The sequence below is a fragment of the Rosa chinensis genome, chromosome 7 (genome assembly GCF_002994745.2).
Source record: "Rosa chinensis cultivar Old Blush chromosome 7, RchiOBHm-V2, whole genome shotgun sequence".
NCBI classification, from domain to species: Eukaryota; Viridiplantae; Streptophyta; class Magnoliopsida; order Rosales; family Rosaceae; genus Rosa; species Rosa chinensis.
Genome location: NC_037094.1, coordinates 2,505,601 through 2,519,307, shown reverse-complemented (window position 1 = coordinate 2,519,307; position 13,707 = coordinate 2,505,601). Strand labels below are relative to the sequence as shown.

Sequence of the window (13,707 nt, the reverse complement as noted above, 5' to 3'; positions counted from 1 at the left end):
ACTAAAACAGTCAATAATTTAATTAGTCCTTTGGCCGAGACTTACCTTTATGACTCAGCAGCGATTATGATCAAGACTTTTAAAAATGTTGATTATCGAAACTTGAGAAATTTGTGATGTAGTTGTGGTTTATTAAATTGTGAAGAGTTTAGTCAGTTTAGTGGCGACATTGACCCTAATTTGTAAATCGAGAATAACTCAAACTTGCCTTTCTCGTCTAATGTGCCCTCGCCATTTTCGTATTGATATTACACTACTCCGGAGACGTTTGTCAAACAAACAAACAATGAAAAAAATTGTTCGAAAAAAAAAAAAAACAAATGAATAATGGGCTAGGCCCAATTACTCTACACAAACAAATAATGGGCTAATAGAGGCCCATACTAGTTAAACCCCCTTCTTCTTTCTTCTCTATGCGACCTAAAACCCTGCAACAAGAACCCAGCTTTAGCTTCACTACTCTTGCTGCCGCCACAACGAAGCTCAAACCTTTTCTCCTCTACAGGTTCGTCAATCTTCTAAACCATAAACCCTTTTCTTTCTTACCATTATTAATCATAGCTTCATATTCATCTTCTTTATATTTCAGAGTTTAACTCATGTCATTGCTCCAAGTGATTACCAAGGCTTCGGCCGAGTCCCAATCGCTTGGTTCTCCATCAGAATACCCTATTGTTCTTGACCCAGATTCCATTTTCGCCAATTTGAAACCCAAACTCGATGACCCAAATCCCATCTCAGCTGCTATTCCTCTTTGTGGTTGGCAGATTTCACAGACCGATTCAGAGCTCATTGAGTTGGGTAAGAAGTTCAGTGCCAAGCTTAAGAAGAAGCTCAAAAACCCAGTTAAGTTTGATAAGGTTGAGTTCTTGGGAATGGTGAATCAATTTCTTGAGAAGATTAGGGAAAAGGTTGGGGTTTCGGTTGGGGTTGACTCTAGTAATGATGGGTATACAAGGGTTTTGTTTGAGAAGGTTGGGGAGTACATGGGGAAGGATGTTGCTGGTTTGGTTTTGGATGCTTGTCTTGTGTTGGAGGTTTGGGAATTAGTAGGGGCTCTGATTGCAAATGGGCTTGTTTCGAATTCTTGTTATGAGGATTTGGTTGCGAAAATTGTGGCCAAGAGGAGGACAGAGTTGCTTTGTATGTGTGTTAGGTATGCTTCTGATCTCGGATCGTCGGAGTTGGTGATGATCTTGAAGTATTTTCTTAGTCCAAGTAAAGATGCTTATGCTAGCATTGTGGAGGTGAGGAAGGAATGGGAGAGCCAAGCCTTGTTAGCCGCGGAGAAGGCCAGTGATAAGAGTCTGTCGGGGAAGAAACTAAGCATGGCAAAAGAGGCTGCGGTGTTACTTATGGTGGCATATGATGGGTTCTCTTCCGCGGAACTCTGTCTGCATTATTTATTGGTGTCAAAGAATGTTGATGAGGTGATACTGTCGTCTGCGATTAGTAAGTTGAATGGGAAAGAGATGGTGAGTTTGCTTCGGTATTTGGGTAAGTGGCTGAAGAAGTACGAGAGGTTTCCTCAGGCAGGCCCCTGCCACAAGGCATCAACAACATTGGGTTTGAAGGCTTGTGATTGGGTTCCTAAACTTGAAGATGTTCTGAAATGCACTGGGGTGGTGCTGGATGAGAATTACTCTGCATTGGTGTTGCATCCAGAGTTTCACGAAGAGTTGAGGTCTATAAACAAAGTCGTTGGTTCCTTGACCTTGGAAGCAAGGCTCTGCTGCTCTGTGGCCAATGTAGCTGATAAGTTGAAAGCTGAAGTTTAAGGTTGCAGAACCGGCTTCTGTGATGGTGTTTGATCAATATTCTTCTTGAGTTTCTTCTGTGATATTGGGCTCCATCAATACTGTAGTATGACTGGAATTTTGTTATGAATGAATTTTTGCAGTTACTATGAACTTTGAATGTTCATGATTATTATGCTAGCCTGCATTTTATAATTCCATTTGTTTGCAGTAGAAGTCTTTTAAGTTCTGTTCAACCAAATCATGAAATGGAGACCAAAAAAGAAAGAAAGAGGGTGATATCCAAGACACCTGCTAAAGGCAGTAGAAGAAATACTAGCATCATCTGGTAGGAAATCAGAGGCACCAACAACCATGAAAATCAAAACCAGTATTCAGAGGCACCAACAACCATGAAAATCAAAACCAGTATAGTATAAACAATTGGGAGCATCATCTCATTGACTGTGATTGAGAAGCAATACTGACTTGCCAGTTTTTAATTGTGATAAACACTTGATGTCTATAAGAGTAAGAGGAGCTATTGACATAGATGAGATCTGTACAAGACAATAAACACGAATTAGTAAATGAAATCTACTAACATTCCACCTATATGCTCTTGCACTCATATCTTGTTCTTATGCGAGCATATCCACGATGCATTGCTGATTTCTCATGTGCTTTTCTTCAGCACACAAATTCAAGTTGCGAAAATTGATGTCATGAAAAGACAAAACTCTAGACCAGCTTGCCATCAAAAACCTTCTGTAAGTGCAAAAACTCGCCCTGCTAAAGGAGAGGGCAACGCCGATACAGCTTGTTGAATTTCCTGGTAAATCACAATCCACAAGTAAGGAGTTTTAACAGTTTATTGATGACAAAGATACAAACTATGAAACTGATCGTCTTACCTCTACTGTGTATCGAGCTGAGAAGTGAATAAGAAGAATTGCTTTGTTTTCAAACCTTTCTGCATGATTAATTATCTGGAAAAGAGTCATCCAAATAGGAAAATGTTAAATAGTGAGAGGAGACTAGATGGATACATCAAATATCAGACACCAATGTGAGCACTAGAGAATCTAAAGAGTTTGGAGATTGAACCTCAGATAGATGAATGTGTCCATAGTCTCTTGCATGCTCCACTGTAATTGACTCATCTAGGAAGGTACTCTGCAGGAGAAAAAGGAAACAAGTATTATACTCTAACCAAATAATAGCCTCACCAATGCTCAATAACTTAAGATAAGTAATGCACCTCCATGACAAGAATCTTTGCTCTCAGCACATCAATATTACTACTGTCAACTATGAAATCAGATGTGGTATCTCCTGTGAAAGCAACTTGAGGTTCTATCAAAGTGTCTGTAATCTGCACATAAGAAAATTCCAACTTTGTAAACTACTAATGACCCAAAAATAAGTGAGTGCAGATGGATAACTTTTTGACAAACACAAGATACAAAAAAAGGCAACGCCACTACTAGAAATGCATAAAGCTGTAAAACCAGTAAGTCTACAATATCAGGGTCTTAGATTTCAACAATCTTACACATTACAGCACTTGAGAGGTACAGTATTAGATTCGATACCAGTGGGTTACCTTAATATCATTAAGTAGTGTTCTTGTTTGTGGAATCTGGTCCATCTATTATGTTTACAAATCAGGGATTTTGTTTTGGTTTTTGGAAAGGTACAGTAAGACTGACAATATGAAGCCAAAACTAAACAAGCTCACCAAAAAAAAAAAAAAAAGAAGAAGAAGAAGAAGAAGGAAAATCAGGGAAAAGAGCAGTCCAGTAGCTTAAATCTGATGCCAAAAGTATGGTATAAAAGATTTTCGAGACACACCTGCACGCCTGATAATTTCAACTCTTTAATTTCAGTCCCAGATAGCCCGAGATACTCCTGCTTAAGTTTATGTTTTACCGAATAGACTACGTAACCCTGTCACAAATAATGCATAGTCAGTTGGGACTAGAATAAACCTCAACAGTTATTGATCTTCAAAAGAGAAAGATAATTGGTCTACCTGACTTGGTATTCTATGATAAGTCCTAAAAGCTTTTACTTTGAGATCCTTTCTCATATGGAATTCTTCCCCTGCAAACATAAACAGCATTAGATAAACAGGAACTCCATTCCGCAAGAAGAAGGCACAAGAAACAGAAGTGTCATTTGGTGGATGAATTTGAATAAGAATCAGCAGTTACCAGCATCCAAGCCAATCAGATTATGCTTCAGCTCCGATTGATCCATTTTTCTGTGCACCTCAAAGAGTTCTTCAACAACTTCTTTTATACATTTTGGTACAATGATCGTTGGGGGCTTCATGCTGTATAGCCCACGAGTTGCAACATACATAGGCAGTCCTCCCTAAGTAGAAGTGAAGCAACAATGACAATGATCAGTATTGATGCAATAGAAAGGAACATCATGAAAACTGAGCCATCTTCATGGGTGTTCTTTTTCTTGGGATTTTGGGGAATAGGTCTTTGGGCTTATGTATTAGGTTTTACAAGACATCTTGGAACTCCACGGTGGACTCAGGGATTATTTAGTAAAAAAAGAGTTATAGTGATTATAAAGCACAATTGTGTGATGCTCAACACAAAACCAAGTGCACCTTCTCCAACCATGTAAAAACGCAGTGCACTATATCCATCAAAAGTTTTAAGCTTTCCGCTCACGAATCTTAGCTCTTTCACAATTCATTTGTACATCAATGCTTGAGATGGTTCTCTCATTTACATTTAAATCTTTAGCAAATCAAAAGGAGCAAAACAAGGAATCTCAAAATGCATTAGCAGTCATGTCATGTTCATGATCCAAGTGATTCATTAAGCAGTAATATTTCAAAAGGCTAAAATCTTCCAACATCACAAGTACACAGCAAATCAATACATAACCCAGAACCATCAAAGACCTTATCTTTTATCATTCGTTAAACAGAGAAAACCCATCAATATAAAGAATTCCTGAGAAAAACCCATATAAGAAAAGAAGGGAGCTCATACAATGTGATCCATGTGGGCATGTGAGATGAAGAGGAAGTCTTGGGCAATAGCACGTTGTGGGCATCGTCCAATATCAAATGACAACTTGAGAGATGGAAAGATTACACAGGTTTCGTGGCCTCCAATTGATAAACCCTCAACTGGGTACCCTTCAATGGTTAAACCCCTGGCTTTCTTTGAATTAGAGTCTGAGGAATCTTGGATTGGCTCAGAGCCTAGGCTTCTACTTCCGGCCATAGAAGAGTGACCAATGAGCAAGAATTGGACAGAAGAAGAGGAGGGAAAATTTGGAGGGTACAAGAGAATTTAGTCGGCGATGGGCAGCAGAGTTTGGAGATGAGTTTAGTAGAAGAGGCCGGAGTTTCAAGTTTCAAGTTTCAAACTTTAAGCGGAGGAGGCTAATTTCTACTGACACACGAGTGAATGAATTATGTGTGAATGTAATATATGATAAAACTTCTCAATGAAAAAAATTTTGAGTCTGTGACCACTTACCCGATTTTAGGCTAAAAATTGCTCACTTACTCAATTAAGAGTTTTTTTAACTTCATTTACTAAATCTAACAACTATTGACAGTTTTGACCTTATTTTAATTATTAAATTACAATCATCTCTCTCTCTCTCTCTCACGTCTGCTTCCTCACCCAGACCACCGTCGTCAAGCCCTAGGCCTCGTAGCTTCCATCACCGCCGGCTACCAATGGGAATTTCTCGGCCATCACCTATGCCTCCATCGTCGAGCCTATGCCTCCATCGTCATGCTCGTCTGCTGCAACAAGCTCGATGACTTCTCAATCTCGTAATTGGATTCGACGACTCGTTGGGGTTGTAGACGGAGAGGAAGGAGAGTCCGGAGATGGCGTCGAGGAGGTAGGATTCAAATCGGGCCTGGACTGAGCAGAGGGCCTCGACGGCGAGGCCGGAGTTGTTGGTGGTGTCGACATCGAACCAGAGGACGGGGACTTGTGGCGGGGGTCAAGGAGGAGGGCAATGTGGCCCTGGCAGTCGCCGGAGAAGGAGGAGGTGGTGGCAGTTGGAAGGATTGGTTGAGAAAAAGTGGTGCCCATAGCAAATTTCTGGGTGGCCTCTTTTTTTTTTTTTTTTTTGAGAATGAGATAGTCTTCTTCAGTTTCTATCTCTCTGAAGTGTTCCAGGATGGAGGTGTTGGCAACAATTGATGGAGGTGTCGGTCTGTTTTCACAGCCTCCGTGAAAACCCAAAACAAAACAAATAAAAAAATTATTGGGGGGCAATAAAAATATTATTGGGGGACAATAATAAAATTATTTATTGGGATAAATCTCCGAAAGCTTTCAAAATTCAAAACAACTTCATTTTTCACTAATTATTGATCCTCAATAAACTTGTTATTGAGGAGCAATAATATGTTTATTGGGGAGCAATAATATGATTACTAGGTATTATTGGGGGGTAATAAAATCAGACCCTGGAATCCGGTCATCGGTCCGGTAGCCGGATTCGGGATTCAGGTCACCGGTTGCAGGAGTACAGTCACCGGAGTCCGCGGCCGGCCACTGGTCACCGGAGTCCGGCAAGGTCTCCTATCACTTCTCTCTCTAAGTGACAAAGAAGGAGAGGGCAAAATTGTCCCAAAAATAAATAAAAAGAATAAAAAAAAAAAACTTAATTGGGTAATAGGGAAATAATCTCTTAGAATGTTTGGGTAAGTGGGCAATTTTTAAGCTAAAATTGGGTAAATGATTATTTCCCCAAATTTTTTTTCAAAATTATATGCGTTTGTTTAAATATCTATGCGAAATTTTTATAATTTTAAAGTATCGAAATTTTCACTATGATCGGCTACGGTAGTTGACAAGATTTACTTTGAAGGTGAAGTGTTTTTGCTTTACTATAGACTTGGGGTGTGCTTATGTTCTATAATGAGTAGTCATGTAGCTTCTCATGTTGCATTTCTTTGGTTTGGAAGTTCCAGAATGTTAATTGTGGATTTCCCCATTATAGGTTATGCCTGCACCTAGAACCTCCATGTATTAGTATATGTATAATGATTGTTTTCATCAATACAATCAACGGTTCCATCCGCGAAGAAAAAAAAAATTCACTAAAAAAGAAATTTTGAGGTTATCAAGACTTTGAGTTTGAAATATTCTGCAGATATATAAATTTTTACTTTGTTTTAGTCTTTTAGATTGGTTGTTTGGTTAAGTTGGATTTGACATGTTTGAACCCAAAATGAATATTTTTCTCGATGAAGGGACTCAAAGAAAACAGGGCCAATATCGGTGGCCTAAGCAGTATATTTCCGACGAGTTCGAAATATATTGTTTTGAGGCTAATTAAAGCCTACTTGAAGATCAAGTAATCTTAAGACAAATCGTGATCTTATTGATTTACTGGTAATTATCAAGATATTTGATAATTAATGGTAGTTTACTTGGCTACAAAGACGGAGCATATTTGACAAAAGATCTTGCATTAAGGATGGAGATCTAGTCACGTGCATGTCATGGCTTTAATCAGTTAAAGGAAGGTGGATCATCCCTTGATTCTCCTTAGTTGCAAGATGCTATCATACTCACATATTTGCATAATAGAGCCTTCATCCATAATTGCATGAATCTATTTATATATATATATATATATATATATATATATATATATAGGGAAGCATGCAGTGAGAAAGGAATATATATGATGTATATATGATGGCTCATGCATGGTTCAATTAAGGAAGGGATATAGTGGACAAGTGAAGCATGGCACAAGAAACAAGGCTATATATATATATATATATATATATATATATTGCAATCAAGTCTTGCTTGCATGCTGCTAAGCTAATAGAGTCCTCGCGATGATATATATGCAATTAATGCATATCAAACAGAGGCATCCAAAAGGCAATTAATCTTTGCCTACATTTTAGCGGCGACAGAGGCGGATAATTATTAATTATTGCATACGATAGATATCAAAACTATTCAGTGTTTTGATTTGATTCGAAGGCCAATAACTGTGGCCTAAAATATAGTATTTCATTCCTATTAAGAAGGAGAATCTACAGGCAGCCTATATATAGAGGCTAAAGACGATATAGAAGGGACAACCAATCAACCAATTAATTTTTACGATTATCCAAGTCTTTACGGAGCAATCTCTCTTATCAGTGACCACACTCCAGTCCTAGTCTCCTCAAGAGCCGACTGTCAGTGCCACCAAACCAACCCGGCGACCGTACTTCCAGCCCCAGTCTCCCCAGGAGCCGACTGCCAGTACCACTGCCTCTGAGACTATCTTGACCAGCAAAGCAAAGGTAACGTCCTCGCAACCTAGCTAAGCTAAAGTCACGCTTTAGCAAAACCCGTGCTTTCTCCAACTTCTCAATGATTGCTCTGCTCAACCTACAACGTTGAGTATCGATTCGGTGACGCGAAGATATCACAGCCAAAGCCCTTACCCGTAAGGCAATAAGTCATTTTCCGGAAGGCAGAGAAAAGAACCTTGTGACGAGGTTGGTGCTCTCCTCGTCCATATCGTTTGATCAAGAAGTCAGGTCAAGAGATTCTCTGACAACTGCACCCCACGATGCTGGCACGCCTGCACACATGCTCAAAAGAGACGGTTTGCACCATACTGGTTTTTGGAGCCAAACATGACACACTATGAACTTGCCAGATCCCAAAAGTAGAGCCTTGTTTCAATTATACTAGGCTAAAGTAATAAGGATGCAAACTACACAAAAGAAATTTCTGAATCTAATTAGAGAAGGAAAAACATTGTTCATGTAATGATGCAGTCAACTAGTTCCATGAGCTAATCAAACAGAAGCAAAAAAAACACAAAGGCATAAACAGCTAGCCTATAGCTTCATCAAGGCTTTGGAGCCATTGCTCTAAGAGCAGGTTCAAAATGCTTGCTTGCAACATCAGGTGGCGGGGCATCTTCCCCAGGAAGCACGAGAATCCCCTTCTCACGAAGAGGCGATGGCTTGTTGTAGCATGCATTCCACAGGGAGTCTAGCAGCTGCCTCTCCTCCCTACCTGCTCCAACATCTTCAATTCGATTTCGAAGAAGTTGCTTCAATTTCTCATCTTCTCTGATCCCTTGAGTTTTCCCTCGAGCAAGCTCAAGTAGGCCTTGGAGTGCACCTTCTCGCACGTCTACATCTTTGCTAGAGGCAAGCTGCACCATTAGGCATGGAAATCCTAACTTGTTTACTATGATGCAATCAGATCTATTCTCGCGGAGTAAGTAGTTGATCAAACTCAGGGCTTTCCTCTGAAACCTCCCACTTTTAGAAGCTAGACCATCTCTCAAGGCTTCATATCCATTATTTTGTTTGCGAAAAGCAATGACACCCGGTTTGTTGTCCCGGATCAAAGAGGAGATTGCACCAAGCGCTTTGGTTCGGACATTAACCACAGGATCGGATGTGAATAAAGAAAACAGACATTCAAAGCCGTTTGCTTCCATAACAAGTTTCTGGCTCTTTGGATTGTTCTGCACAATAGTGGTCACAACTTCTGCAGCTTTTGCTCTGATATTAGCATTGGAGTTCTTTAAGTAACCAAGTAATGGGACCAACCCGCCAATTGAGTGAAGATCGTTGGCCATGTCAATGGACTCAACATGCTCTTGCAACTCATCTAACAAATCTTCAATGTCAGCTGGAGTAACTCCTTGATCTTCCAAAACATGCTCCGGAGTTTGCATTACTAGAGAGATCTCCTTCATTCGCTTCACCACATCAAAAGTCTGCTCTTGCATTGCTTCCATGAACCACTTACGATCCTCTTCGCTTAAACTACGGTTAGGGCCAGTCCCATCAGAATGAGCTAGGCTCCACTTCAGCAATCCTTCCCAGTTGGGTCCACCGCTGGCCATTGATTGTTCTATTCTTTGAATTTCTTCTTGTATTTTGATTTGGAGATGAAATATGAGGTTCTATCTTCTATTTATGCTTTATTTGATTCTGAATCCTACTTTTTAAAGGCTTTTTGCAAGGAAAAACCATCAACCAAGAAAATATTTTTTTCCTATGAGATTAAGGAAAAGGTTTCCAAGTAGGCCTAGTTTCAAAAGAATCCTAAAAAAATAAATTTTTTTTTTACTCTTCTTCCTTTTCCGAGTGGATTTAGGAATGAGTCGATTGCTAATCTACTGCGAAATAGCTGCTGATATACATAAACCCGCCAAAATGAGCTTATTGATCAGTTCCTGAATTCACTAAGGGCCTTAATCCAGCCTGGTAACCACAAGAACCAGGAAAAGTTTATTTCTTTGAGATTAATGAAATGAACTTCTTACATTTAGGCTTAATGAAAAGATTACTGAAAAGATCTTACCAAAAAAAAAAAAGATTTACTGAAAAGATTAATGAAAAGCTTATTTTTATGACGCCCTAGACTTAACATTGACGCTAGGTAGGTGGACTTAACATTGACGCTAGGTGACTTGACCCTCACGCTAGATGGACTTAACTATGACGCATCAAAGGAAAGCTCCCCAGTGAGATGGGAATTAGTGAACTTGGCTGTGACGCTAGGTTTCTATGTGTCTGTCTGTATATAAGGAGCCTATCTTTACATCTACAAGCACAAGTAGCCATAGACTCTCAAAATCAGACCATTGTCTCTTCTTTTTCTCTCTGATTTCAAATAGAAACCAACCATGTTCGGCCAAACCAGCAGCAACACAAGTAAGAACCCTTTTGGTAGCACAACCCAATTCCAATTTGGTGCCCAAACAAGTAGACCTTTTGGAGGAGCTTCAACCGGATTCGCACCATTCGATGCTTCAACTGCTCAAACAAGTAGGTCCTTCGGTGAATTTGTAACCACAACTCAACCATCACAACCAGCGCTGAGAGGCAGTAGTCAGTTTTCATTTGGCACTAGTACTGTTCCTGCTTTTGGCCAAAAATTTGGTGCTTCGAGTTCTCCCTTTGGGGCTCAATCAACAACACAAGCAGTTGGAAACACCGCTTCTGCCGGAGGCCAACGCCAGGGAAGTAGAGTGGCTGCTTACGAAGTCACACATGGACAAGACCTTAGGGCCCCCGGAACGTTTCAGTTACAGTCAATATCAGCAATGCAAGTTTACGAGAGCAAAAGCGTGGAGGAATTGCGATTTGAAGATTACCAGTTGGGGGATAAAGGTGGAAAAACTACCATGAAGACAAACACCCCTTGCAATCCTACACCATCTTTTCCCTTTCCTCAAACATCTTCTTCTTCACCTTCACCATCAATTTCATCAACTCCAGCAACCAATGCTTTTAGATGCTTTACTTCTAATTGGAGTACTTCATCTTTACCATCGATTTGTTCATCAACTCCAGCAATCAATGCTTTTACATCCTTCAATTGTTCATCGTCAAGTTCAGCAATCAATGCTTTTACATGGACTTCATCTTCACCGTCGACTGGTTCATCTTCAAGTCCAGCAATCAATGCTTTTACATGGACTTCATCTTCACCATCGACTAGTTCATCGCCAAGTCCAGCAATCAATGCTTTTACAGGGACTTCATCTTCACCATCGACTAGTTCATCATCAACTCCAGCAACCAATGCTTTTAAAACACCACCAACACCTACACCACCCTTTTCTTCCTTTCCATCTCAGCCTTCTTCAAATCCATTTAATACCTCCAATAGTACTCCTCCTCCATCTTCCTTTCCTTCATGGACTTCTTCACAATTAACTAGTCCATCACTTCCAGCGATCTTTACCTTTACAACACCTACACCTTTAATCCCAGAGACACAAACATCCACTAGTACTCCGGCTCCTCCTCCTTTTTCTAAGCCGCTTTTTGACTGCTTTAAGACTCTTCAACCCAATACTACCCCCGGCTCAAACATTTTCAATCCAACACAGCCGCAGCCAAGCAACACACCCGTTCTTCAGCAGAATAACTTAGTACAACAACCAGTACTAGTACCTGCTACAAATCCATTTGGAACCCCTCGCGCAACGCCTCAGGTGTCGGATGGTGGTACTGTTCAGTATGGAATTTCCAGCATTCCTGTTGTGGATAGACTTGCGCCGGCTAACGTTAGGGTCTCATCTTTGTTGACTGCTAGACAACTGGTACAAAGGCACATTGGTTTTCCTGCTGCAAGTTCAAGAATATATAATCTTTATAAGAATAAGAATGGTAGTAGTCATCCCAAGGTCCCTTTTTTCAGTGATGATGCTGATCAAGCACCCAAGGCTCCCAAGATCATGCTCTAGCAAAGAAATAGCAACTGAAGATTATATTAGTTGAGAGATGAAGACGTCCAAGATGCTGACAGGATATGAAGTCGAATTTGACGTGTTAGATTAAGAGTGTTTGTCCATCTTTGTCATGCTCCGGAACATGTGATATAAAATCATCAACATATGTTTTATCTCTTAAGTTTGATTTTGAATTAGGATTGTTGGTAGAAAAGTAGTGGTATGTTGTAATCTAAAAATACATAGATATTTTAAAGAAGTATAGTCATTGTTTGTTCTATATTTAGACCATTATTGATTACTATCTCTTCATAGAAAATCCAATACTTTGAAGAACCAATATATCACTCACTGTTGAAAGCAAATCATGTTGACTTTGCTAACAGTACCAAGGTAATCACTAATTAATACAGTTGCTCAATCATGCCTTTCATAGTCACCTGAAGAAATTGGTTCATCGAATTAATAATTTAATACACCTGGATTTAGAAAAATCCATCTAAATTGAATACAATACCTTATATTTCTTCCGAAATATAACAACAAATCCAAAAAAAAAAACAGATTTCAGTTTTCCCATGTAGGCTATATAAATAATTAACCAAGAGCCTGCTCCTATCTGCCTTATAGTCTCAGTTATTATATCAAACATGTCAAACGAGAGACACTACTATCGTATCAATGTCTCTCAATCCCAAACAGTCGTCCAAACCTTCATCGACTGGACCCGATTTTCATCATCACCGGATCTGCTTCGACTTTAGTTTAAGCTCTTCAAGTCGGTAGAAAGCGTCTGGGTTGCAGACGATTGTGATGTTGGTGTCATCCATGATCAAACCATTAACCTGATCAAAGCTGAAGAACCAATAATGGTTACTCACACCAAGCTGTTTTCTGATCGAAGTAGCTCGATGATGAGAGGCATTCTCTCCGGCATGCATGTCCCAGAAGATGAGCAGCCAAATATTATTCTGCAAGTATTACATGGGATTAAAGTTGTGCTTGCAGAGCAGAGGGTTCGTGGCCTCGCTTCCATGCCTAATGTTCTTGTGGACATTTATGATGTGACTCTGCAGTTGCAAAACATCAATGATGATCAAACCTTTGGTCACAAACGAGATTGATAGGGTTATATAGCTAAGGGAATTATAATTATCTCCCATGGAAACAGATCATGATCGAGTTTTGGGGTTATGGGAGGGTTTGATTTGTGTCATTTATCATCATATCATGATTACTGTTTATAGTCATATTGTATGGCATGATATGGCTGTGTATGCATGCCTTTTGACTATTACTCTTATTTCTCATTTGATAGTTGTTATTTTTCAATAAAAGAAAAAAGATTATATGTACTGTTACTTCAATTACTTGTAATCATTTTATATATAGCTCTCTGTTGATTATGATTAGTTTCTTGTTGTACTTTTAGATACGTATCAATTTTGAGATTTTTAGTTTATTTTGTTTAAACTCATAATTTTTGGCGCTTCTTCTTGCGGTTTAAAAAAATTATATAATGCTATGTACATACGATTAATCTCTTGTCGTGCCATTACGCGGGTATTAATTTTCATATTTAAAAAAAAAAGTTATTCATAGCCTATTCGCTCGTTTTTATGTGGGTGTCAATATCCATATTTTATTTTATAAATTAATTATGATTAGTCTCTTCGTACGCTCTTACGTGGATGTCAATTTACATATTATAAAAAATAAATTTTGTTAAACCAGCATCTTAATG

General features: G+C 39.3%; 4 protein-coding genes across 6 annotated transcripts; 2 read left to right on the top strand and 2 right to left on the bottom strand.

Moving 5' to 3' along the window:
- The first annotated feature begins 366 nt into the window (after positions 1–366).
- On the top strand, positions 367–1,952 carry LOC112180446. Its single transcript, XM_024319009.2, has 2 exons — positions 367–505; positions 590–1,952. The coding sequence occupies exon 2, from the start codon at positions 600–602 to the stop codon at positions 1,776–1,778; it is 1,179 nt and encodes a 392-aa protein (XP_024174777.1). The 5' UTR covers positions 367–505; positions 590–599; the 3' UTR covers positions 1,779–1,952.
- Positions 1,953–2,168: 216 nt separating this feature from the next.
- LOC112180447 (tRNase Z TRZ1) lies at positions 2,169–5,164 on the bottom strand. The gene is made up of 8 exons (XM_024319010.2): positions 4,757–5,164; positions 3,953–4,115; positions 3,772–3,842; positions 3,591–3,686; positions 2,998–3,111; positions 2,844–2,912; positions 2,651–2,725; positions 2,169–2,568 (listed from the first exon to the last, which is right to left on the bottom strand). Exons 1-8 carry the CDS (start codon positions 4,991–4,993, stop codon positions 2,494–2,496), a joined length of 900 nt encoding a protein of 299 aa, XP_024174778.1. The 5' UTR covers positions 4,994–5,164; the 3' UTR covers positions 2,169–2,493.
- Positions 5,165–8,609: 3,445 nt separating this feature from the next.
- LOC112176335 (hsp70 nucleotide exchange factor fes1) lies at positions 8,610–9,643 on the bottom strand. Its single transcript, XM_024314206.2, has one exon. It carries the CDS (start codon positions 9,621–9,623, stop codon positions 8,610–8,612), a length of 1,014 nt encoding a protein of 337 aa, XP_024169974.1. The 5' UTR covers positions 9,624–9,643.
- A 707-nt stretch (positions 9,644–10,350) lies between these two features.
- On the top strand, positions 10,351–12,160 carry LOC112176334 (nuclear pore complex protein NUP98B-like). Of its 3 annotated transcripts, none has more exons than XM_040511864.1 (2): positions 10,351–11,076; positions 11,122–12,160. In XM_040511864.1, exons 1-2 carry the CDS (start codon positions 10,410–10,412, stop codon positions 11,976–11,978), a joined length of 1,524 nt encoding a protein of 507 aa, XP_040367798.1. In that variant the 5' UTR covers positions 10,351–10,409; the 3' UTR covers positions 11,979–12,160. The 3 variants fall into 3 exon arrangements, with proteins under 3 accessions (XP_040367798.1, XP_040367797.1, XP_040367799.1); XM_040511863.1 differs by having other exon boundaries at positions 10,351–11,095; positions 11,141–12,159; XM_040511865.1 differs by having other exon boundaries at positions 10,351–11,834; positions 11,933–12,159.
- Positions 12,161–13,707: the final 1,547 nt, after the last annotated feature.